We start from the raw sequence: 23,236 nt of genomic DNA, 5'->3' as shown, positions 1-23,236 counted from the left end.
CTTTTGTGCTTACAAAATGTTTTCTCATTCAGAAAAAGTAGGTATGTTGCTAATTTACGGCGAATCACAAAAAAATTTAAAAAGAACCGTAGAGTTATATCGAGAATGGTATCCAGAGCGCCTCATTCCTTATCGTAGAACCTTTACAAGTTTGGAGGCGATCTTGCGACGAAATGAAGATGCATTTTCTGTTCGGAAAAATTAGATAATTGACCGAAAGGTAAGAAACAATGTTAATACAGCTAGACTGTTCCACAAAATTCTATATGGCAGGCTAGCCAGGAATTGAATTTAGATAAATCAGCCGTTCAACGAATTTTAAAGACCAATGGGTATCATGACTACAAAATTCACAATTTGAAGTATTTGCCGGAGCGTCACATTGAAAACAGACTTAATTTTATAGCTCAAATTGTAGTAAATGTAGGAACTGTTTATCAGAACCTTTTTCGGCACGTTCTTTGGACGGATGAAAGTCAATTTGTCAGTAATGGTTTGTCAAACAGGCGCAATGAACACTACTGGTCCATTGAAAATCCCCACATTGTAAGTCCAGTCCAAAACTATGGCCATTTTGGAGTAAATGTATAGTGTGGGATCATTGGTAGGCATTTAATGGGGAATTATTTTTATGAACACATTGAACAGCTTGGGTCAATTATTTTCCAACGACTACTTGATCCTTTCTTTTGAGACTCTTGAAGACAATATTGCTTATAACTTTCGTTTCTGTCAAATCCCAAAGATTATACTTTTGAATTCAATCCAATCCAGTCCATTTTCAAATGGAGCTTACCTCATCCCATTTAACACCATTTGTCCCAAATTTTATTTACATTTTTTGTATTCTCACATTAGGCCCACACTATCAAGTTTGAGACATCCTGTACATACATAATTTATGAGTAAATAAATAACTTAATATTCAAGAGTACAACTATGGAATATGATTTACTGTAACTCTGTTTATTAAATTTATGACAGGGAATGCAAAAAATTATGAACACTATTTTATTTTATAAATAGATTATTAATTGATTAATTACATTTTGTACTTGAAAAAAAAATGATAATGCATTCTGTTAAAATAGTATCATTTAATTTTTTTTTTAATGAAATGTTGGGAGCACTGTACTCCACTCTGATGAGAAGTTTGAGTGCAATCTGTCCTGTTTACAGCTGTTAATTTTGTTAATCTGCCTAAAGTGGGTTCCGAGATTTTTACTTATAATGTTATTATCTGTTAATTGGATATTCGTATTACTTTCTTTATATCATCATTATGTATCATACATTAATTACCGTGACATTTTGGTCAGTGTTTTATTTAAAAAAATAAATAAATTTTTAAAATCAAATACATAATTACCAAAATATGTCATTTTATGTCTATAAATATCCATAATTCAATTTCTTTCAAAAAAGTAATATTTAATTTTACTTATGTTGTGAAATTATATATTTGGTTATTTTTCTGTGGCAAACAATAAACTTTATTTTTCATAAATGCTGATTTTATGTGATATGGTACTTGTATTTTTGTTTTTGTGTTTTTTTGTAATATTTTTTTTATGTTGGATTACCTACTTCGAAATCAATTGATAAATCTTTTTAAAACCTACAACTTTCTCATTTAAATTTTTTTAGTTGGACCTATAATTTTTTATTTATGTATTAAATTTAAGAAAAACCGTTTTTTGCAAATTTATTTGAATTTTTTTGATCATGTTCGCCATTTTGGATCGAGTTTAAAGAAGAAACTCAATTTAACATTTAATTTCCTATATGGTAATATATTTTTTTCCAAGTAATAATTTTTGCAAATTTAACATTAGGTTGTCAAAAAATTCTTAGACCACATTATAAACTTAAAATTTGCTAATTAATTAATAATTAATATAATTATACTGCTTATTTTGTAAAAATTCTGAAAATTGAAAATTGTATATAATAATTTAATGTTTTTTTTTTCAAAAATAATTAATGTTATTAACTTTTGAAATGAGAGAGTTAAAATATTTAAGTGGGATATTCTTGAGTTAATTCTAAGAAAAAAATATATAAACCTTTGTCCGGAAATGCTCGTTTCTGAGATACAGGGTGTTGAAATTAAAATTTTGTTTTCAATCTTAAATAATTTTTACAAAAAATAAATTTTTCGCACAAAATTTGGTAACCGAGCACCATTTTCGAGAAATTTGCAAATTTCTGCAAAGATGCAATTTGCTGAGCCCCTTAGGGGTTAAATGAAGTTTTTGAGAATTTTATGTTCAAAAGCAGGCTATGCACTTGTTTACTAGGTATCCAAATCAAAATTTGTTTATTATTTATTATTTTTGTCGGGCAGCAAGAAATTTCTTAGACATGGCATATGCCCAACGATGGATCGGTAGAGAAAGTACCACTGGCCCGCTAGGTCACCCAACCTCAATTCCATCAATTTTCTTCTTAGGGGTCACTTAAAATCCTTAGTTTATGTTAGCCCGATTGAAGACGAGGAAATGTTAAGGAACCACATAGATTCCAGTGAAGCGATAAGAAATATTCCCGGTATTTTTCAACAGGTATGGGATTCTTTGGTGAGGAGGGCAGAAGTTTGTATTAATGTCGGGGGTAGTCACTTTCAGCACTTGTTGTAATTTTATTTAATTTTAATTTCAACGCCCTGTATCACAGAAACAAAGCATCTCCGGACAAATGTTTATATACACTTTTTTTCTTAGAATTAACTCAGGAATATTCCACTTAAATATTTTACATAGGTTACATCCTGTATAGATAAAATTGTTATTAATTTTCTAGTTAATAGGGGCTGTTTATCCTATGGAACTTTAGAATTGATGATGATGATTTTATTTTATAGGTTGCAGATTGTTATCAATAAGTCAAAATTTCAAAAAACTGATTAATTGAAAAAATAAACATGCAAAATATTAATAAAAAAATAATAAATTTGAGGCTTTTTAAAAAGTGACATAATGTAATCATAATTTATAAATTTTAAAGTAAAATCAGCCTCTGAATTTTTACTCAGGACAACCTGTATATGCTACAGTTAAATTAATTCAAAATATTACTAAATTTAAAATGTTTTAGTTCTTAAAATTGTGTTTTTGTTTTAAATAATAAGAAAAATTAAGTAAATGATCAGTTCCTGTATTGTGAAAATTTCCTCTGAAAAAAATTTATTCACTCCAAAACATTTAAATTTTGAAGGTTTCAACTAAGAACCTACCTCAAGAGTGTGAAATATTTCTCGTTAAACAAAAATAAATTTATAAATAGCCTATCCTTTTTTTCTGCTCTGGCAAAAAATGCAACACTAAAAATTTGTTTTAGGGAATACCAAGATATTCCACTGCACAATCTGGCAGGGATTCTCCACCAAGCTAGACATTCCAGAGAGGCGGCGCTAATGTTGCACAGCGCAATCGAAACTGCCCCGAATCAAGCGATACATTACCTGGCCATAGGAAATGTATATGCTGCTCTAGGTGACTACAATAAATCAGTGACTTATTACGATAAATTTCTTGAAATAAAGCCTGGGCAGAAAGATGTTGTAGCCAACAAGCATGCCACTCTTTGTTATTGGAAATTGGAGAATGGACTGATTAGTTTTCAAGAGTAAGTAATAACTATATTTCCGCTTTTGCTGCTCTTTATAGCTTTTAAAACTTCTCGAAACTAATTGACACATAATATGAAACAAATCATATTAATTTAAAAAAAAAATGTTTTCAATAATGTTTAATGACACTAAATTAAGAAACCTTCAACTTTTCAGAACTATTGCATATTTACAGAGTATTTCATTAAGAATAGAACGCAGTTTAACAGAAGATTTCTGAAGCTAAAACAAAGTAGTTGAGCCAAATATTAACTTTGATCAAATGTTGCCCTTGTTTAATCTACTTTGACAAAGTTTAAAAAAATGTTTGATAATCTGACGATATGCCGGGAACAATGTTATCATTCAAATTGAAAAATTCAGTAGTTCTGTTTTTAAGGTGAGAATTTCAAACATTTTCTTCATTTAGTTATAAAGTACTTTTTATAAAAAATTATATATTTTTTTTCTTTACTTGTACTTCATTTGAATTAAAATTTAATGAAGTTTTACTCATAATTTCCATTAAAATCAACTTATATTTGGCATCGAAGGGTTTTTGGTTTTTATAAAAAAATCAGTTTTAAATAATTACTTTAAAACTGTTCTGAAGCATTTCTCAATCTCTAATTGTCCATACACACTAGTTAGTACATGTAGAATTATATTATCTACTTTTTGAAATTTTATCAACAACCCTATTCTGCCCAGAATTAGATGTCGGCAGTAGTAGTAATTATTTCCTCTACTACTGAAATTAGTTCTGCTGGTGGCATAGTTTTCGAAATATTTACAAAATTTGTTTTTTTTAAGTCTGACACTCTGGATTAAAAACGGGTAACATTTAACTTTTCAAATTAAAAGTTTAATAAAACAGGTTTCGACAAATAAAAAAACAGTTTATTTTTATTTTAAAACAAATTTTATTTTGATAAAAATATGAAACTCATGGCACTAAGGAAATATATTTCATATTTTATTTTATGAATAAGCAATTCATTTTTAGTTATGGTTTATTTTCCCTTTTTGAATTACAAAACAATATTTCAAAATATTAACAAAACTACTAACTTCCTTCATATATTGAGCCAATTGTATTTTCCATTGAATTTACTTTTGCATGTATTTTTAGTTCTTGATTTATTTTCAATTACTAATTTTTAGTTTTGTTAATATTCGCTTGTGTATTCATATTCATAAAGTATCAACTTAATGTATTTTATATTTGCATTCGTATTCGCGACTTAAAAATCACATCTGGGACAATCCTAATTAAATCATCTGCAAAATGTCATACAAAAATGTTTTTATTTTCAACCAGTTATTGTAAAAGCGGTTTTCCACTAAACGGACAAAACAAAAACAAAACACAAACTTATGACGAATAACAGAAAACTGTAACTTTTTGCAAACTTTTTGAAGAGTGACGTGTTTTGCGACATTTGGAGTTTTGTTTTTCGAGACCCGCTCGGAAAACGGTCATATCAAAAGGTTTCGATGTGTTTTGAAATTCAAGTCTGTTTGGTGGAAACAGTCATTTTGTGTTTTCTATTTCGTTTTACTAGTCTGAATATGAATTTTGGAGCAAATTGGTAGGTAAGTAAATAACGTATTTTTTTATAGATAAGAAATTTGTTTTGAAACGCTGGATAGTATATACAAACTAACTAACCATAGTAAACACTTTAACCGGACATAGGTATATACATTACTTTTTTCCAAGGACTACAGTTTGAACCAGCCACAACTAAGAATAAAAAAATCTTCTCCTAAACATGTTGGTTGGTTATTGAAAGAATGTGTTCTGACTTCCTCGCGACAACCAGTTGGAAAGGACTGAAAATAAAAACAAAACTCGAACAAAATGTAGCCCGCTTGATGGAAACAAGTTTTGTGTTTATTTCAGTTTTGTTTTTGTTTTTCAGGTTTTAGAAAATACAAACACAACATAAACTCAACTGTCTGTTTAGTGGAAAACCGCCATTACATTTAAGGAAATTATGTTTTTTTTTCCAGATCTCTGCAAGGGATTCTATCAGATCTACATGACTTCCACAGCCAGCAGCAGCAGTGGCTGAGATTGCAGGAGCGACTGATGTGGGAACATGCCTCTTTTGAATACCAATACGAAGGCCTCCATCATGACACTGTGGATAGTGGACCAACTGAGAGGAAGATTCAAAGATGTGTACAGAAGACATCTGACAATTCCAAAGCGATAATCTCGTGCGATTCTTACAATCACGCACCAGATGTGGATCATTTGAATTTGCAGAATTTGTTCCAATACGTGGAAAATGAGAAGCAGAAAATTAATGACCAGATAAGGTATTTTGTTTAATTATTTTTCAATTTATTTAGTGATACTGTCACAAATTTCTACCACCAGTGTGATCAAATAAGCTATTACAGCTTATTTATATTAAAAATATTGGAAATAGTCAACCTATTTAAGTGAGAATGTTATAAAAAATTATTTTAATTCATATCTCTCACAACCCCTTTATTAAGGAGGATCGGGTGCTACAAAAAAAAAAAAATGCAGCCAATTTCGTATTATGAGATATATTATTTTCGCAATGGAAAATCATATTCTGTGAATTATCATCGAATTATTTGTCGATTTGTTTTTGTTTTTAATTAACAGTGCCGTAACAAGGTATAGGCAGAGTAGGCACACACACGCCTATGGGCGCAAACTGTTAAGGGCGCATGGAAAGGAATTGTACACAAAAATTTTAAAAATATTTTTGCAAAAACATTTTTTTTTTGTAAAATCCTCAGTTTCTGAGAAAAAAATTATTGAAGTTGTAGTATTTTCTAAATATCCTCATTTTCAAGACAGGTGTGGAGTAGTTAGACCACTTACAGTTTTACATTATGTTGTGTTAAATTATGATTTACAATAAATTTTACGATTTTATTTTAAATAAAATACAGTATATCGACAGCTGTACTAAATAGAAACTGAAAGAGAGATGAACAATCTTGGCATTATTACCAGTACCTCCTTCCATAAAAATATTTGTCACAATCTCTATTAGCTCCGCCCTCAAAAATTCCCCATACTAATTGCACTAATGCACATGGTTGCGAATATATATGGTTTGAGCAGCCTGACCCAATTTAACTATTCAAGCGAATTAATCCGTCTGGAGCAGTTTGAGCCCTATAAATTTTTAGTGAATAAATACGTCTGGAGCAGTGAAAGGGTTAAAATCATTTTTGAACCGTCTTTTCTGATTTTTTTTTACAGTTGTACATATTTGTAAGAATCCCCTGTACGTTCAACAATGATTCCCCTGTATATTAACTTATTATGTTTTTAATTCTGGCTTATTAGTAGGTTTACTTTTAATTTTTTTTTACAAATAATTAGGTACTTAATGTACTTAATATTTTTTTATTTCTACAGTTGTCTTTGTGTGTGTTTGTTTATACAGGGTGTTTCAGAAAGACCTCCCGTAAATTTAGGGGGTGATAGTACAACAAAAAATAAGAAGGAAATATTCGTAAAAATTCTATTTAAAAATTTTTATTTTGTTACTTTTTATCTCGAAAACAAGAGGTAGACATATAGTTCATAAAACAAAAAATTCTTATTTTTTGTTATACTATCATTGAATTTACGGGAGGTACCCTGTATATTTATTTATTTTATTTATTTATTTATTTATTTTAATTACAATATCCAACGGGCAATGCCCAGTTACAGGATAAAATTACAAACTAAAATAAAAAGTAATAAAAATAGGTGAAAGAGATAAAAACTATTCTTAAAACAAAATAAATACCACAAAATATAATATCTAAAACAAACAGGGAGCAGACAGATAATATTAAAATGCTACGAGTATAATACAACACAAACAAATGCAAAAACATACTTATAACTAGTGTTCAAATAAAAACGTGGTCAAGTTGGTTCTGAAAATTTGGACGTAGGGCGTAGCGTATAGCAAATGAACTTAAACGTCATCTGTCAAAGCGCTATATCGCCGCTATCAATTTGAATATTTTCGTTTTAAAAAGCGTTTAAAATGGTGTTTTCTCAAGAACAAAAAGTGTTTATCATAGAGTCCTACTTTAGAAATGGACGCAAGATTGATGGAATATGGAAGTATTCTATTGAGGAATGTTTCATAGAATTTCAAAATCAATTTCCCGGCGTTGTTGAGTACAAAATTTTTCAAAGTGCAGTTCAGCGTTGTGTTAATGTTTTTCGTGAAACGGGCAGTGTAACAAGAAAAGAAGGAAGCGGCCGACCTAAAAAGCGGACTGAAGAATTAAAAGAAAATGTCCAACAAATAATGGAAAATGCGCCAAGAACTTCTGTACGTGTTTTATCACAAATGGTGGGAGTATCAGTCGGTACCTGCCACACAGTGTTAAAAAAAGATTTGCGTTTGTTCTCCTATCGTTTAACTTGTCAGCAAGAACTTCATGAAGTTGATTTTCCGCGACGTGCTGTATTTTGTGAATGGTTTTTAAACAACTACGGTGAACTTCATAATATCACCTTTTTTTCTGATGAAGCCTGGTTTCATTTAAGTGGTTACGTAAACTCACAGAATATGAGAATGTGGTCTTCTGAAAAACCAGATAACTTTTTTGTTGAGGGCCCTCTACACGTTCAAAAAATTGGAGTTTGGTGTGCTCTCAGTCGAAGGATGATTTATGGACCTATTTTTTTTAATGGTACTCGCTAATATTTTGTGTTGCAAGATTTATTAGTTAAATAAAAAGACAAAGTTACCATAATAGTATTTTATTTACCCTCAAATTGTACTTTGCTATAATAATGGATACACATTATCTTTCCATGAAAAGACTAACATATTAAGAAAATCTGATACATAGTTGTCACCAAATGTAACATTAATTATTTCTACTTTTTTATTTGTACTGTAGTTGCAATCAGCTACATCGAAATAGCCGTTTTAAAGCCCTGTTAAATACATTTGTAGCTGCCATCTGCACATAAAACTTCGTGGTACATTTAGTTTCAAGAATACTGTCTTCACAGATTCCATCAGGCGATTCTGCTATTGTGTGTAAACTACTTTAGAAATCATGGAGAGAATAAAAAGACCTGCGTTCGCTTCTAATGTATATTTTATAATAATCCTTTTATAACATCGTAGGGCCAGCAACAAGGCCCATTCAAGTATCTTAAACCTAAACAAAACATTAACCGAGCGGTGAGGCTTGGTGTTGACATAAACACATATATCATTTACTAATAAACCTATAAACACAGGGCGATCTTCTGCAAAGGATACAGGGAGTCCCAATCCACAGAGTGGTTACATGTGGGATAGTTTTTGCAAAGCACCTCTCCAATGAAGCACCCGATCCTCCTTAAGTGATGACCGAATTCACAGTTACATAACAAGTTGATGTGAAGATGTAGTTATGTAACTACAACAATTAGTAATTATGTAATAAAGGAGTTGTGAGAGATAACATTTTTTTAAACATATTATTATTACATGCTTGCTGTACATAGCTTTCATAAATATTTACAAGCCACGTGAGCTAAGATAACCAACATTTCACGGCTCGTACTAAATATCCCTAAATCTTAGCCTGAAAAAAAAATTATGAAATGTTTTTGCCAAGTAACAGGTATTTGAAAATTTTTTATTTTTACCTAAAATATTCAAATGCTGATAACTTCTTGAGCAGATGAAATAAAAATTTTAAAAATTCATGAAAACTACTCTAAATGGTAGGTACTAAATAATACCAAAAAAGTTTTATGTAATTGTTTATCGATGTATTAGGTATAACTGGTAGTAATGATTTGATTTTATTTTGAAAAAGGTAGTAAAATTATTTTTTATATATTATATTCTGTATACAAAGAATTTAGAATTTTGTTGAAAACTACATGGTTTTTGCAATTTTATGAGGTCGCAATGAATTATGAAGTTAACTAAAATAATTATTTTTAATTTTCTAGTTCTGCAAATAACTGGATGTGAATTCGAAATTCTGTTATTCTTTTCTATGAATTTTTGAGTATTGTGAATACTTCGTGAACCATTGACATTAATTTATAGTTCTTTCCATCATGTAATCTTTTCATTTTTTTGTAGTTATGATAATGTCCGCATAGTGAACATTTATTCTGTCATTTCCATTCTGTCAACACCTTCCTTATAACAATAACCCAGGAAACCCTAAATAAAATCAATTTTTCTTTTCATTAATACCAAATTTAGGCATACTTCATCAGATACTGTCCATTAAATTAGATTGATGATGCCAAATATCAAATGCAAGTATTTTGTGAATATGTTTTTGATGAGAATACTTGCTTACGCTTAGTTTTGTTTTCTTTTACGCCGATGCTAGACATTACTTTTACACAGGTTTCAATAGGCTCAGTATTTGTTCCTCTGGAACGATGTGATTTCCTTATATTTGTTTGAATGGCTACGTCTTTCACACTTTGTCCTAGTTTAACACCTATAGTCCCACTTAAATGAGGTTCATCCATTTCTGAATGTTCATTTTCTTCTTTAGTGACTTCCTGAATGTCTAATTTATTTTTTTTAGAAACTGATACCCAGCTATATGTGAATGTATAATTCCTTTTTCTAGCCTCCCTTAATTGACTTCTTAGATCATCTTTGGGTGGGCAAGTTATAAATTTATGTGGGACAACATCTGGTTTTAACATTAATCTTGCAGCTCCCATCATGGTATAATATAACCAGTTTGTACTATCTATGGAAAGCTGTAAATTAAAACAGTTACATTTATTACATTTTTACAATATTAAATACATCTTACATTGAAATGATCTTCACAAACACAATACTTTGCACCGAGTGGAATGTGTCGCACATCCATAGCAAGGGCCCAATTTTCTCTTCTTTCTGCATTTTTTGGAACGGTCAGAAATAATTTTTCTGGATGATTTATTTCGTTGTTATTGCAGGATGGCACAACACACAATTTAGATTCCATTTATTTAGGCTGTACGGTTTTGTTAACACTTGTTATTATTAGAAACATTTACAACATAAAATAAATACACATTAAGGTTATGTTATGTTTGACAACTAAAGAATGTTATGGTAGTGGAACTGGTTCTTTTTCGTTGAACCGTTATGTGCCGTGTGTTCTTAGACATATGACTATGCGCGATACCAGTTCCGATTTCTGAATTTGTTATACAGGGTGAGTCATCGTTAGATATATATACCCCAGTATCATCGAATATAAACCCGCAGGAACGCGCATTGACCATTGACTTTCATTCTTATTATGGCCGAGCCACAGCCTCCTACATCTATGTAAATGTAATAGAAAATTATTTTTCAGTGTCCAACATTGTTAATCCTTTTGTCTAACTAGAGAGTATTTATTTAAACAAAAAATATCTTAAATGTATTTCTATTACTCTCTTGTAATTTCTACCACAAGACCTTTTTAGATAGGCTTTTAAAATGCTAAATATAAAGTGGTGTCTTTGAAATATTTATTTATTTATTTTGTAAATGTTTGATGTACAAAATGTTTCCTAATGGAAAATTTTCTTGTGAATTGTAACAAAATTTTTTGGAATGATTAATGTTGGACATTATAATTTAGTAGAGCGATAGAGGAGAAAACCAACAGGCAGGATGAGACAAATGAAGAGAAGAAGAACCACATCAAAACTCCTCCTGTGCTGTATCCAAAATTTCCAACTACCATGCCAACGTCAAGTAACCAGTATTTCGATAGTACGGGCTGGCCGATGAAGGAAGAGTGTCTAAGGTGGAATTTACCAGTGGAACAGCCAGATGACCTAAATTTGCCACTGTTTTTACCTCCAGAAAATAAGGGATACCAGTAAGTACAAAGTTGAATAAAATTATTCATACAGTATGGCTCATTAAAAACCAGGACCTTTCTAAGTTTGTTTTTCAGATGCTTGATTTAAATAAATTTTTTTATATATGATATATATTACTGGAAAAAAGGAACAAAAATATTTCATATTTTTTTTAGATTTTTGACAGGCTCGGTGAAAAATGGTCGTATCTAAATAAAAAAAAAACCTTTGAAGCTTTAAGTAGTTTTAAAATATAACTTATTTTTTCAATTATACAGGGTGACATAGAAAAAAGTACATTGCATAGTGTCATACAATAGAGGACACTAAAACAAGAAAAAAAGTTCCTATGAACATGGGTCCGCAAGGCCTTCGGTTAAAGGATACGGGGTGTTGAATTTTAATTTTTTTTTATTTGCAAAAACAATGATAAATACTTCAACAATTAAATTTTAATGGTATGATGAAAAATATGATTAATTAAAACAAAACATTAAGTTTTTAGAAGATGTTCAAATTGTTGCCCTTGTACTTCAATACATTTTTCCATTCTTCTTCTTAATGATTGACGGCATCTTTGAAATATTCCTAGGTTATTATGAAATCTATCTGCCGATTCCATAATTCTTATCCATAATTGTTCTTCATTATGTATTTCTACAGCATAAACTTCATTTTTCATAAATCCCCAAAATGAAAAATCGAGGGGATTAAGGTCGGGACTACGAGCTGGCCAGGNGAGAATATATGCGTTGTTTATGAGACATCCATCAATAAGTTTTGACATAAGCTTACTTTGAGAAAAGTCACTTATTTTATACACTGCGATATTGTAAGTTCAATTAAAAGCCTTTTTTCTCGAAAACTGTCCACATTAGAAAGTTCTAACAGTACTTACATTATTCTTAGAAAATAAAATTGTGTATTAGAAATTTGAGCCCGAATGGTAAAAAATAGAGATGGGAAAATTACCAAACTATGAAAATTCCTGGAAAGTTTCCATTGAAATTTTCCGAAATTTTCAAAAATTTTTTTTTGGAATTGGTACTGCGTTCTACATACCATCAGCTTTCCAAAAAGACCAAATACTTATACATTTTTGTTTAAGATGGTATAAATATTTGAAAAATATAAATTATTAATCATCTGTTAATAATAATTACATGCTGCGGGTTGCAGTGCGTAAATACTATACAGTATACAAAACTATTTGTCTTTATTTTTGAACAAATAAATAGTAATTACATTAAATAATTATATTAGTTTTAAAATGTAATTGTACTTTGGTTCACTATCAAAATTTATTTTAAATTTGAAAAGGGAGAGGCAATTTATGTCTTGTATTGCTCTCTATTATGTAGATTGTAGACTGAACAAAGATTAAAATAAGTAACTATTTTCTGACTAATTTGGATAATATGGTCTTCTGGTATTCCGAATTAACCGAAAATTAGAAATTAACTAACGATTTTTTGAGGTTGTGTTAACTGAAGTTAGAAGTAAAATTGGGTAAAAGTGTACAAATTGTTAGAAATATTCCCGGAAAATTTCTGATAGAAATTTTTCCAGAAACTTTCCAGGGAAAATTTCTTAAGCTTCGATTATTTCTTCCCGGAAAATTTCCGTTTTGGAAACTTTCCGGGACGGAAAATTTCCCATTGCCCATCTCTACATTCTTCCAATAATGGCCAATGGGACATCCTCTAATAATGTGTTTAAATCATTCTCCAAGAAATTTCGATACAGTGCACCTATCAATCGATTGGGCAATCGAAATGGGCCAATTAAGTAATTGTCGATTATACCTGCCCACACATTAATAGAAAACTCATATTGGTGACTTCGAATTATAGTTTGATGAGGATTTTCATCACTCCAATGGTGCATGTTATGTAGGTTCAGAATACCATCACGACTAAAACTAGCTTCGTCAGTAAACAAAATTGATGAAATAATGTTTTCTCTTTGGTTTTGAAACCATTCGCAAAATTGTACACGAGGAACAAAGTCATGTTCCAATAGTGAATGAATTTTTTGGAAATGATATGGGCGAAGAAGTTGTTCTTTGAAAATTTGTCTAACTGATTCACGGTTAAGGTTTCGCACCGCTGAACTTGTTTTCCTGGTGCTTGTTCTCGGATTATTTTCTACCATTCGTAAAACAGTTTCTTCGTTTCGCACAGTGCGACGAGTTCTGGAAACCCCACTATTCAATTTTGGTTTTCTAAAACATCCATCTTCTCCCAAACGCCTATGAACATCAATAAATGTTCGAACATTAGGAACTTGTCTTAAAGGATATCTTTCTCGATAGATACGTTGAGCTTCGTAAGAATTTGATCTAGCTTCGCCGTAACACATAATCATGTCCCTGTATTCTTCAAAAGTGTAGCGAACCATTTTTGAAAGCAATTTTGAATAATCAGTGAGAAAACCAATGAAAAACTTAATCAAGAACACAAAATACCTCTAACAATTATTATATTAGTTTGACAAGTGTTATTATGACACATTATTTAATTGTTATTTATCATTGTTTTTGCAAATGTTACTTTAATACAAATAATTTGCGTGCATTGTCGGCTTTTGTACTGGAATCATTGCTTCTAGCGACTTGGACAAGGTATACCTTTCTTACGTATAAAGAAGGGATAACAAATTTTGTTCAGTCGAAAATGACATACAGTGTATAGCAAAAAAGTTAGGACCGATTCAATAGATATGGAACCCTGTATGTAGCGCCCTCTATCAGTAATCACAAAACTAAGATCATATTTGAATTTAGCATGATAAAAAAACCCTGTATACCACATTTTATCCATTTCTTGCGTCTCTGGCTAAAGATATTCAAAAAAAAAACCCAAACAAAAATAAAATTCAACACCCCCTATCTTTTAACCGAAGGCCTTGCAGACCCATGTTCATAGGAACTTTTTTTCTTATTTTAGTGGCCTCTATTGTGTGGCACTATGCAATGTACTTTTTTCTATGTCACCCTGTATATATTTTTATTAGAATAAGATAAGAAATAAAATTAGTCATTCATTAAAGAAGGAACATTTATAATTTACTAAAATTTTTATTTAAAATAAAAACTGAAAATGATCTATTAATATTAACGAAAGAACACATAAGCACATTGAAATTATTAAATAATATAAACAGTCAAAGAAACGTTTTTTAATCACTCTAACGTCACCTTTGAAAAAGACCGTCACACAATTAGTTACAATAGTTGAGGTGCAGTGTTAGCCGAGTGGTCAAGGGCCTTGCGACTGATCTAAGGCCAGGGCAGGTTGGCACTACCATAGTGGGTTCAAGTCCCGCAGTAGCGAAAAAATTTGAAATAATTTTTCTGTCGTACCTATGGATATTTGTGTTTGTTAAGGTGTAGGGGAGTGTAGGCAAAAAGGGCCAAATATGTCCTAATTGCTTACTTTTTTTTTATTATTTTCGGTCGGACGAAATGGCTTTTGGAAAAAATTCACATTGTGTCAACTTGTCAGTTCATAATTTATCATTCCATTTTGAGTTAATTTTATTAGTTAATATTTATTTGTGGTATTCTATAAAATAATAATAGAAATTTTTTCCAGAAATGTTGCTATATCTTAAAAACTAAGAATTTTAGATATAGAACATGCTTAATAAAAGTTGCAGTGGACCGATATGTGAATAAAATAGAATAATAAAATACAGGCTGTTCCATTTGAAAAATTTTAGAAAATCAAGTTTATACTTTATAAAAATGATCGTATTATAAAAAATGCTGCGTATAAAATATCTATATTAGCTAATATAGGTGTCTTTGCCTAACATTTGCCTATAACTCTATCAAATATTTTTACTGCAAGTGTTAGTAGTTGAAAGTTAATACGACTTCTTTGAGGTCATGTTTTTTCCAAAATTTTCTACATAACATGGCAACCCCGCATTAAAATGATAAACTGTTTATATTGCCATATATAGAATTTTCTCGGAAATCCATGTTTAAAATATACAGGGTGATCCGTTTAAAAAATATAATATTTGGCGTGTCCCGTTTTTACTCATCATCCTGTATTTAATTTTGTAGTTTAGGTTTCTTAATTGTGTATAACTTTTTTATAAGCTTTTTTTCTGTATTATGAGTAACAAGGGAGTTATTTTAGTTTTTCACACTAATGGCCCACCCTGTATGTTCATTTGACCAACAACATATTTTAATTACTTATATCCTCAAACAATTTTATTATATTGATGGTAAATTTCATTTTGTTTCGTTTCAAAAGGTCTCCAAAGTCCCATGTCATAATAATATTAGTAAGCAAAATATCCCTCTTATTTCTCCTTTTCGCAATTGTAATATGAATCATTAATAGAAGGTGCCTATAATAAATTAAAATTACCTGAATCACACCAAATTCCGCATTGCTGCACTGCTTTGCTAGGCCATTTGTTGACAACTGAATTTATGGCCACGCCACCCAGTGCGGCTGTGTTTGTGCCGCGTTTGCCCACGCGCTCGTTCTTCAACTGGGCGACCAGAGATATGGGTATGGGTATGGATAAATAAATGTGGGAACAAGTTTTTCAATATTTCAATGCCGAGTTGCTGCGTCAGTGAACGAACCTGTACATACTGCCAACCTCTTGGTTCTTCAATTGAAATCGGAAATACTATAACAAATACTATGCATTCTTTTAACCTTTACGTTTTATAAATATTTACAGAAAAAATGTAATCGGTAAAACTATAAATATGTATGTAGTTTTTTACGTTGACATTGACAGAAAGGGATGCAGGATCAATTTATGTATTAGTTTTTTAAAATGACTTGTTGGTTTTTAATGAAACTCCATATTTTAATACAAGATTGACCATTGGTTAGCAATAAGCATATAATGTTATTCTGAATCAACTGAATTAATATTATTTTTGAATCCTACAGTTTTTCTGTGTTAAAAGTACTTTTAATTCTGAAAAATTAAACAGTTACTTGTACATGTATTTCTTTATTTAATTGTAGTAGATAGGGAAACACAAAGCTTATTAAATTTTTACCCAACCAGAACTTTGATCATGAATTAAGTAAAGTAGTTATTATAAAATCAAATTTTAAGAAAATTGTATTCATGGAAAGTATTAACAATTTGTGTTTATGTATTTCAGGATAAAGAAAATATTGTCGGAATACATAGGCTTGGAGGAGGGATCACAGCACGAGTTGCCCTGGTACCCTCCACTCTGTGACTACCCAAATGTTTTCGGTGATAAGTATGTGCCATCTACCGAACGTCACGTTTTGAACACCGAGATAAAGAGCAATGATTATCTGAGGAATCATCTCTTGAAGTATGTTAACGATGGAAAAGCCGACGAAGCAGAAATTGGGCAAAGAATAATTACTGCAATGGAGAAAGTGAGTCTGTCAAAGTATGCTCTTTTAACAATTTTGACATTTTTTCACCGGATTTATTTTGCACGTTTGCACATTAGTGTTAGCTACATCATATTGGATACGAGTGAGATAGTCAATATACAGGGTGTTTCTTAATAACGTGCTAATATTTAAGGAGGTTATTCTTGGGTCCATTTTAAGAAAAAAACTTCATATGAACATATGTCCTAAAAGTCTTAACCTTTGAACTACAAGCTGCTAAAGTTTTATGAAAAAACATTTTTTTATGATAACTTTGGTATTACCCTAGATATTTTTTCAAATTTGGTACATGCCTTCTATTCATCGAGATGCATTTTCTGATGTACAAACAATTTTATTATTTTTGCCAATGGCGTCTGTACAGGTTTTGTATTGAATATTTTTGAAGAAAAATATGTTACACCACTGCTTTTTCTTAAAGTAAAAATCAATTTTGAAATCATCATTCCTTTCTGAGCAAATGTGGTGTCTTGAATTTTTTTCGTTTGACGTACGGTTTTCGCATAAAAAAATAAAATTCATTCATTTGTATGCTGTTGTATCTAAAAGGAGTACACCGTACTGTAAGAACTCCAGAAATTGAGATAGCGGTTTTGAACTCAATTGAGGAAGATCCAACATTAAGTACAAGAAAAATTGGGAAAAATTTGAATGTCTCATATTTTTTTTTTTGGAATTTTCTCTATCTTTTTTTTTTATCTCTCTCCTATCCCCTGTGTTTTCGCTCTTTTCTTTTTCGCGTTTCCATTTTTGCTACTAAACTTTTGCCAATGGTTTCTTCATAAAGTGAATGAAAATCCATTATTTGACACTGAAATTTTATTCACCGATGAAGCCAACTTTTCCAGAAACGTCATCCAAAATTTCCACAAGGGCTGAAGAAAACCCACATGCAATCTTGGAATCCCTTCACCAGGAGCAGTTTTCCATTAACGTGTGGGTTGGAATATGTGGTGATTGTTTAGTTGGACCCTATTTATTCATGAGAGATTAAAAGGACATAATTACCGGCATTTTCTTGAAGAAGAATTGCCAGGTTTGATGTAGGTTGTTCCCATTTTAGTAAGAAATCAACTATGGTTTGTGCACGACGGAGCACCAGCGCACTTCAGTGCTCTGGCGCGCGAATATTTAAACCAAAATTATAATAATCGCTGGATAGATCGCAACGTACCACAGTCATGGCCGCCTAGGTCCTAGGACCTCAATGCTTTAGATTGCTTCCTATGGGGTCATCTCAAAACATTGGTTTACAGCACACCAATTCATAGTAGTTGATAAATCGCATCATAGTTTGTTGCGAAACTATTAGAACCACTCCCGGCATTTTCCAAAGAGTACGTGAGTCCATGAGAAGAAGAGCAGAGGCATGTATATTTGCAGAAGGTGGACATTTCCAACTCTGATATAATTTATTTCTTTGTGCATTCAGGGTAATTTTCTTTTACCATTCCAAAATGTATGTAGATTACTGTAATTTCATAATTTCAACGTTTAAAAGTTATTATCTTCAATAAATTATTGTTTAAAGTTACATAAATCTTTTTTTTTTCTCGTAAATGGTCCAATAAGATGCAAATAAATGAATTTTATATTTTTATGCAAAAACCGTACATCAAACGAAAAAAATTCAAGACACCACATTTGCTCAGAAAGGAATGAGGATTTCAAAAATGATTTTTACTTTAAGTAAAAGCAGTGGCGTAACATATTTTTCTTCAAAAATATTCAATACAAAACCGGTACAGAAGTCACTGGCAAAAATAATAAAATTGTTTGTACATCAGAAAATGCATCTCGATGAATAGAAGGCGTGTACCAAATTTGAAAAAATATCTAGGGTAATACCAAAGTTATCATAAAAAAAATGTTTTTTCATAAAACTTTAACACCCTGTAGTTCAAAAGTTAAGACTTTTAGGATATATGTTCATATGAATTTTTTTTCTTAAAATGGACTCAAGAATAACCTTAAATATTAGCACGTTATTAAGAAACACCCTGTATATTTAAAAATTTTAAATATATTTTTTGATCTCTAACTTTTTCTTCAAGGATTTTTTTTGTTTCTTCAGTAATAACAGAGGTGTTGCACTTTGCCATACTAATAGACCAGTATATTCTATTATATAAAACAAATAATAAAACTCGTCTTACAGAAAAGTGCGCCGAGATGGGTTCTTGCCACCCTAGCAAGTTTGTACTGGCGTGTGCGAGGAAACTCTAGGCGAGCACTGGACTGCCTGGACCTTGCTTTCCAGATAGTCCCCAAAGACCCGACAGACGTCGTTCTGGTCTCTATAGGTTCGTTGGTGTATCAGTTGGGCTTCGCAGAGCAAGCCATGAAATTCGCCACTTTGGCTTTTAAAATCAATTACGTGGAGCCGAGCACAAATTTCCTCCTGGCGATTCTCCATTATACAAATAATAACCCGCTTCTTGCTATGTACTACATGAAGAACGTGCTCCGGGTCGATCCTGAGTATTACGACGGACAAGCGGAGATTCTGCTGAAAACTTGGGGGTGCAGAATAAAGTTGGGATCGTACAGTCCGGTAAAGGAGAATGGTGAAGTGCACAGTAAGGAGGTGTGCGATAATAAGGAGTCGTTTAAGACGGAGGGCGTCGTTTGTTCTTTGAGTGGTGATCAGTGTAAAAATGCTGCCATTGCTTGTTATAAAAAGAATGATGAAGGTATGTGTTAAGGTTACAGGTTAAGTTGTTTTTTGCACCCACGATAACAAAAGTCCAGTTCATCTGAAATAAGAAAGGGAAATGGCATTTTAATCTGTGGATGTGTGGCTAGCGTGTGAATTAGAATCTAGTGAAAATATTGAAATTAGCATTTTTGCTGAAGTTTTGAGAAAAAAAGTAAATTTTTCGTCATTTTTTCGACACTTCAAGTTAAAAAAAAAACTATGGGATGTTTCACGTCAAGCGGATCACCGACCTGGACAAAAATTGCGTGGTACGATCGAGACGTTAGGGGCTCAAAGTGTTCGTCTAGTAAGAGGCTTTCAAACGCAGTGGTGCTATTCAAAAATCCAAAATGGCGGACCCAATATGACGGCCGGAAACTGGAGAAAACCTGAGTGTATGGCAAAAAAGGGTTGTGAAAAAAAAATTCGCAATCAATCGGGTAATTTTTTAGCTCAAATTGTAGCTGAGGGACACCTCTTAACAGCTGGTGTGGTTGGATGAAAAAATCCAAAATGGCGGATCCAACATGGCGGTCAAAAAACCGATTTGGTAACTGAATTTTAAAAAATTAACTGATTTACACCAAACTTGGTATACGGGGGTTTTTGAGGTTGTTGATTACTAATCCAAGTTCAGATTTGCAAAATTCAAGATGGCGGATCCATGATGGCGGAAGAATTTCGGAAAATCAACCGATTTCCACCAAATCTGGTATATGGGAGGTTTTCGGAGGTCGTTAAAAAATGACAAATCCAGTATGGTGGATAAAATCTTTCGCCATTTGAATCCGTCATCTTAAATTTTGCAAATCCAACAAGATACATGATGAGCGACCCCAAAAATCCTCATATACCAATTTGGTGGTAATCGTTAGAATTTCCGAAATTTCGCCCGCCATCATGGATCCACCATCTTGAATTTTGCAAATCTGACCATGGATTCGTAATCAGCGACCTTAAAACCTCCCGTATACCAAGTTTGGTGTAAATCCATTGATTTTTAAAAATTCAGTCACCAAATCGGTTTTTTGACCGCCATGTTGGATCCGCCGTGTTGGATTTTTTCATCCAACCACACCAGCTTTTAAGAGGTGTCCCTCAGCTACAATTTGAGCTAAAAAATGACCCGATTGGTTGCGAATTTTTTTTTCACAACTCTTTTGCCGTACACTCGCGTTTTCTCCAGCTTCCGGCCGCCATATTGGGTCCGTCATGCTGGATTTTTGAAAAGTACCACTCTGCATTTGAAAGCCTCTTACTAGACGAACATTTTGAACCCTTACACGTCTCCATCGTTCCACGTAATTTTTGTCCAGGTTGGTGGTCCGCTTGACGTGAAACAAACATCTCCTATACAGGGTGATTCATTAACAATGGGAAAATCAGGAACTGAAGATACTACACGTGAAATGGTAACCATTGGAGCAAACATGCTTTATCCGAAAGTTGATAGTTTCGGAAATACAGGGTGTTGAAAGTTAAAATGTTATTTTTTTTTTTTTGCGATTATTCTGAAAATATGTAGGTTAGGAACTTGAAAATTTGTGAAACTATATTTTTTTAAGCAACGAATAAGATGCATGTTGCAATTTCAGCTTTGCTCATAGAGGGCGCCACATATGGCCAATTTTACCGAAAATTTAGTTAATAACTTTTTACTCTGTATGTCTAACATGAAACTTGATTCAAAACCTGAATAAGAAATAATTTTTTCATTAATTATGTACTCTTGTTTCATTTCGGTATCTTGATCCGTTTTCGAGAAAAATCGATTTAACGAACACTACGTCTTGATAATACGAGAAATTAAAAGCGAAACAAACTAAGTGTTTCTTCTTGTTATTACAACAATTAATAATAAAACAAATGAAATACGTAATAATGATTTAAAGTAATTGTTCCACAGTCGACACTGATACACTTTTCCCATTTTCTAAGAGATCTTTGAGTTTGAAACAACATATTGAGATTGCCTCTGACTTCGTTGGTAGCGATTTGTATTCTTTGCCATAACTCTTCACGCGAACCAATAGATTCTTTATAAACTATATAAATTCATTCGAGACCAAAAAGAACAGTCAAGAGGATTGAAGTCCAGACTTCTGGGTGGCCAAGCAAAAATGCTTACCTAATCACCCTGTATAAGATATATTAATTATTCTAGTTCAGACGAAAACTAGGTTTTTGCAGAAGATGTGTGTGGAGAATATCGGTTAAAAACTTTTTGGAGATATCATGGGTGGTATCAGCCGGCGAACCGCTCCGTTCTACATCTGTAACTTTATAACTAGCTTAAATTTCAAAAAATCCCTTCGTCACCTATTCTACATAACTTTTGGAGGTGATATATGAAAAAAAATCTTTTCGCGACATAAAAATTGTACTTAATGCTGGAAGCGTATGTATGCCCATAACTTGCCCGCGTTAGCACAGTGGGAACGTCATTTGAGAACAGCTACTGCAGTGAAATGGTTAAAGGAGAATGAATTTTTCAGAATCTCGAGCCAGACCGGTGATAAAACAGACCATTGAGGCTTGTGGCGGTGCGAAACGCTCAAATTTGGGGCAGACTATAATATCCTCTCTGCTGGCTGCTGAGGGATCTGGAGACACAGAACCCGATCAGTCCAGATTAGAGAGAATGACTGACATTCCAAGGCAACCCAATGTGCAACATTCTGAATCAGCGCATGCTCTTCACATGAGGCTGTCATTGGGGGAGGAACATCCGACGCATGAACATGCTGGACTTGGAGATTTTTATGGTAATTACCTTTTTACATTATTTAGTAATTAATAGGTTCCAAAGAAAATGAATAATTACATAAAAATATAGATATGTTTTGCCTTTTCTCAAAACAGTATTATTCCCCATTTTTTTATGTTTGTAAAAATATTAATAAGTTTTTCATCATTTCATTTATTTAAAAATGAATGAAAGGCATTTTCAGGCAGTACTTTTGTTTGTTTAAATAATAGGAATCAACCCTGAGAGTTTGTCGCAACAATGCTGTTACAACCTATATACAGTGTGTCTACTTTTATTTATCTACAAATCCGTAAAAATTTTATGCCTCAAGATAATTAAAAAAAAAAATGGCATCAAAAACCGCTTCTGATCTTTCTGCGGCCTTTAAGATGGCGATCCAAGGGCTGCTATGATTTTCTTTATACCCCCCGAATTTCAATATAAACACTTATCGATTTTTTAATGTAAAATGTGATAAGGCGGTGTGAACCAGGACCCCTCCAAACCCCTAGGTGTGGAATTTAAACCAAAACTATGCGTTTTCTTCTGCACTATTTCGAGGATATAAAAAAAACATAGCAGCAATTGCCGTCTGAAAAGCCGTTGTAACACCCTTTGTATACTTTACTTTATTTTGGTTTTGATTTTGCGGTGGTGACTGTTCGGTTCAGACGTTACTTATGGCCGCCCCCGGTATACTACCAACTCTAAACGGAATCTTAATTCACAATTGCGAATTCTACTTTACTAGATTTATTGACGTCACTGACGTCCCTATTTGGACGCCTAATTTTATGACGACCCTTGACTACTAGTTTATCGGCAGCGGTGGTTGGCAGCCGGCGGTGGTGAGTGACGTCACAGGAACGTACTCCGGGTTAAATCTTTTTGTGCGGTTTTTGTCTCGGGCGCCAGTTTCCCAATC

General features: G+C 32.2%; 2 protein-coding genes across 4 annotated transcripts in view; one reads left to right on the top strand and one right to left on the bottom strand.

Moving 5' to 3' along the window:
• The window catches only part of LOC108912093 (tetratricopeptide repeat protein 17), a 36,772-nt gene that overhangs the window by 2,534 nt on the left and 11,002 nt on the right, over positions 1-23,236 (top strand). For 2 of the 3 annotated variants that reach the window (XM_018717257.1, XM_018717255.1), the window contains exons 3-8: positions 3,340-3,627; positions 5,627-5,938; positions 11,216-11,458; positions 16,594-16,843; positions 19,023-19,557; positions 22,058-22,327. In XM_018717257.1, the coding sequence (XP_018572773.1) occupies positions 3,340-3,627; positions 5,627-5,938; positions 11,216-11,458; positions 16,594-16,843; positions 19,023-19,557; positions 22,058-22,327 (1,898 nt within the window). The remainder of the gene's footprint in view (positions 1-3,339; positions 3,628-5,626; positions 5,939-11,215; positions 11,459-16,593; positions 16,844-19,022; positions 19,558-22,057; positions 22,328-23,236) is intronic. The other variant, XM_018717256.1, reaches the window with a different exon arrangement.
• On the bottom strand, positions 9,525-10,669 carry LOC108912094. Its single transcript, XM_018717258.1, has 2 exons — positions 10,412-10,669; positions 9,525-10,355 (listed from the first exon to the last, which is right to left on the bottom strand). The coding sequence occupies exons 1-2, from the start codon at positions 10,586-10,588 to the stop codon at positions 9,888-9,890; spliced, it is 645 nt and encodes a 214-aa protein (XP_018572774.1). The 5' UTR covers positions 10,589-10,669; the 3' UTR covers positions 9,525-9,887.

Source organism: Anoplophora glabripennis, unplaced genomic scaffold (genome assembly GCF_000390285.2).
Source record: "Anoplophora glabripennis isolate ALB-LARVAE unplaced genomic scaffold, Agla_2.0 scaffold778, whole genome shotgun sequence".
NCBI classification, from domain to species: Eukaryota; Metazoa; Arthropoda; class Insecta; order Coleoptera; family Cerambycidae; genus Anoplophora; species Anoplophora glabripennis.
Note: the sequence above shows the minus strand (reverse complement) of the source record. Positions and strands in the feature narration are given on the sequence as shown.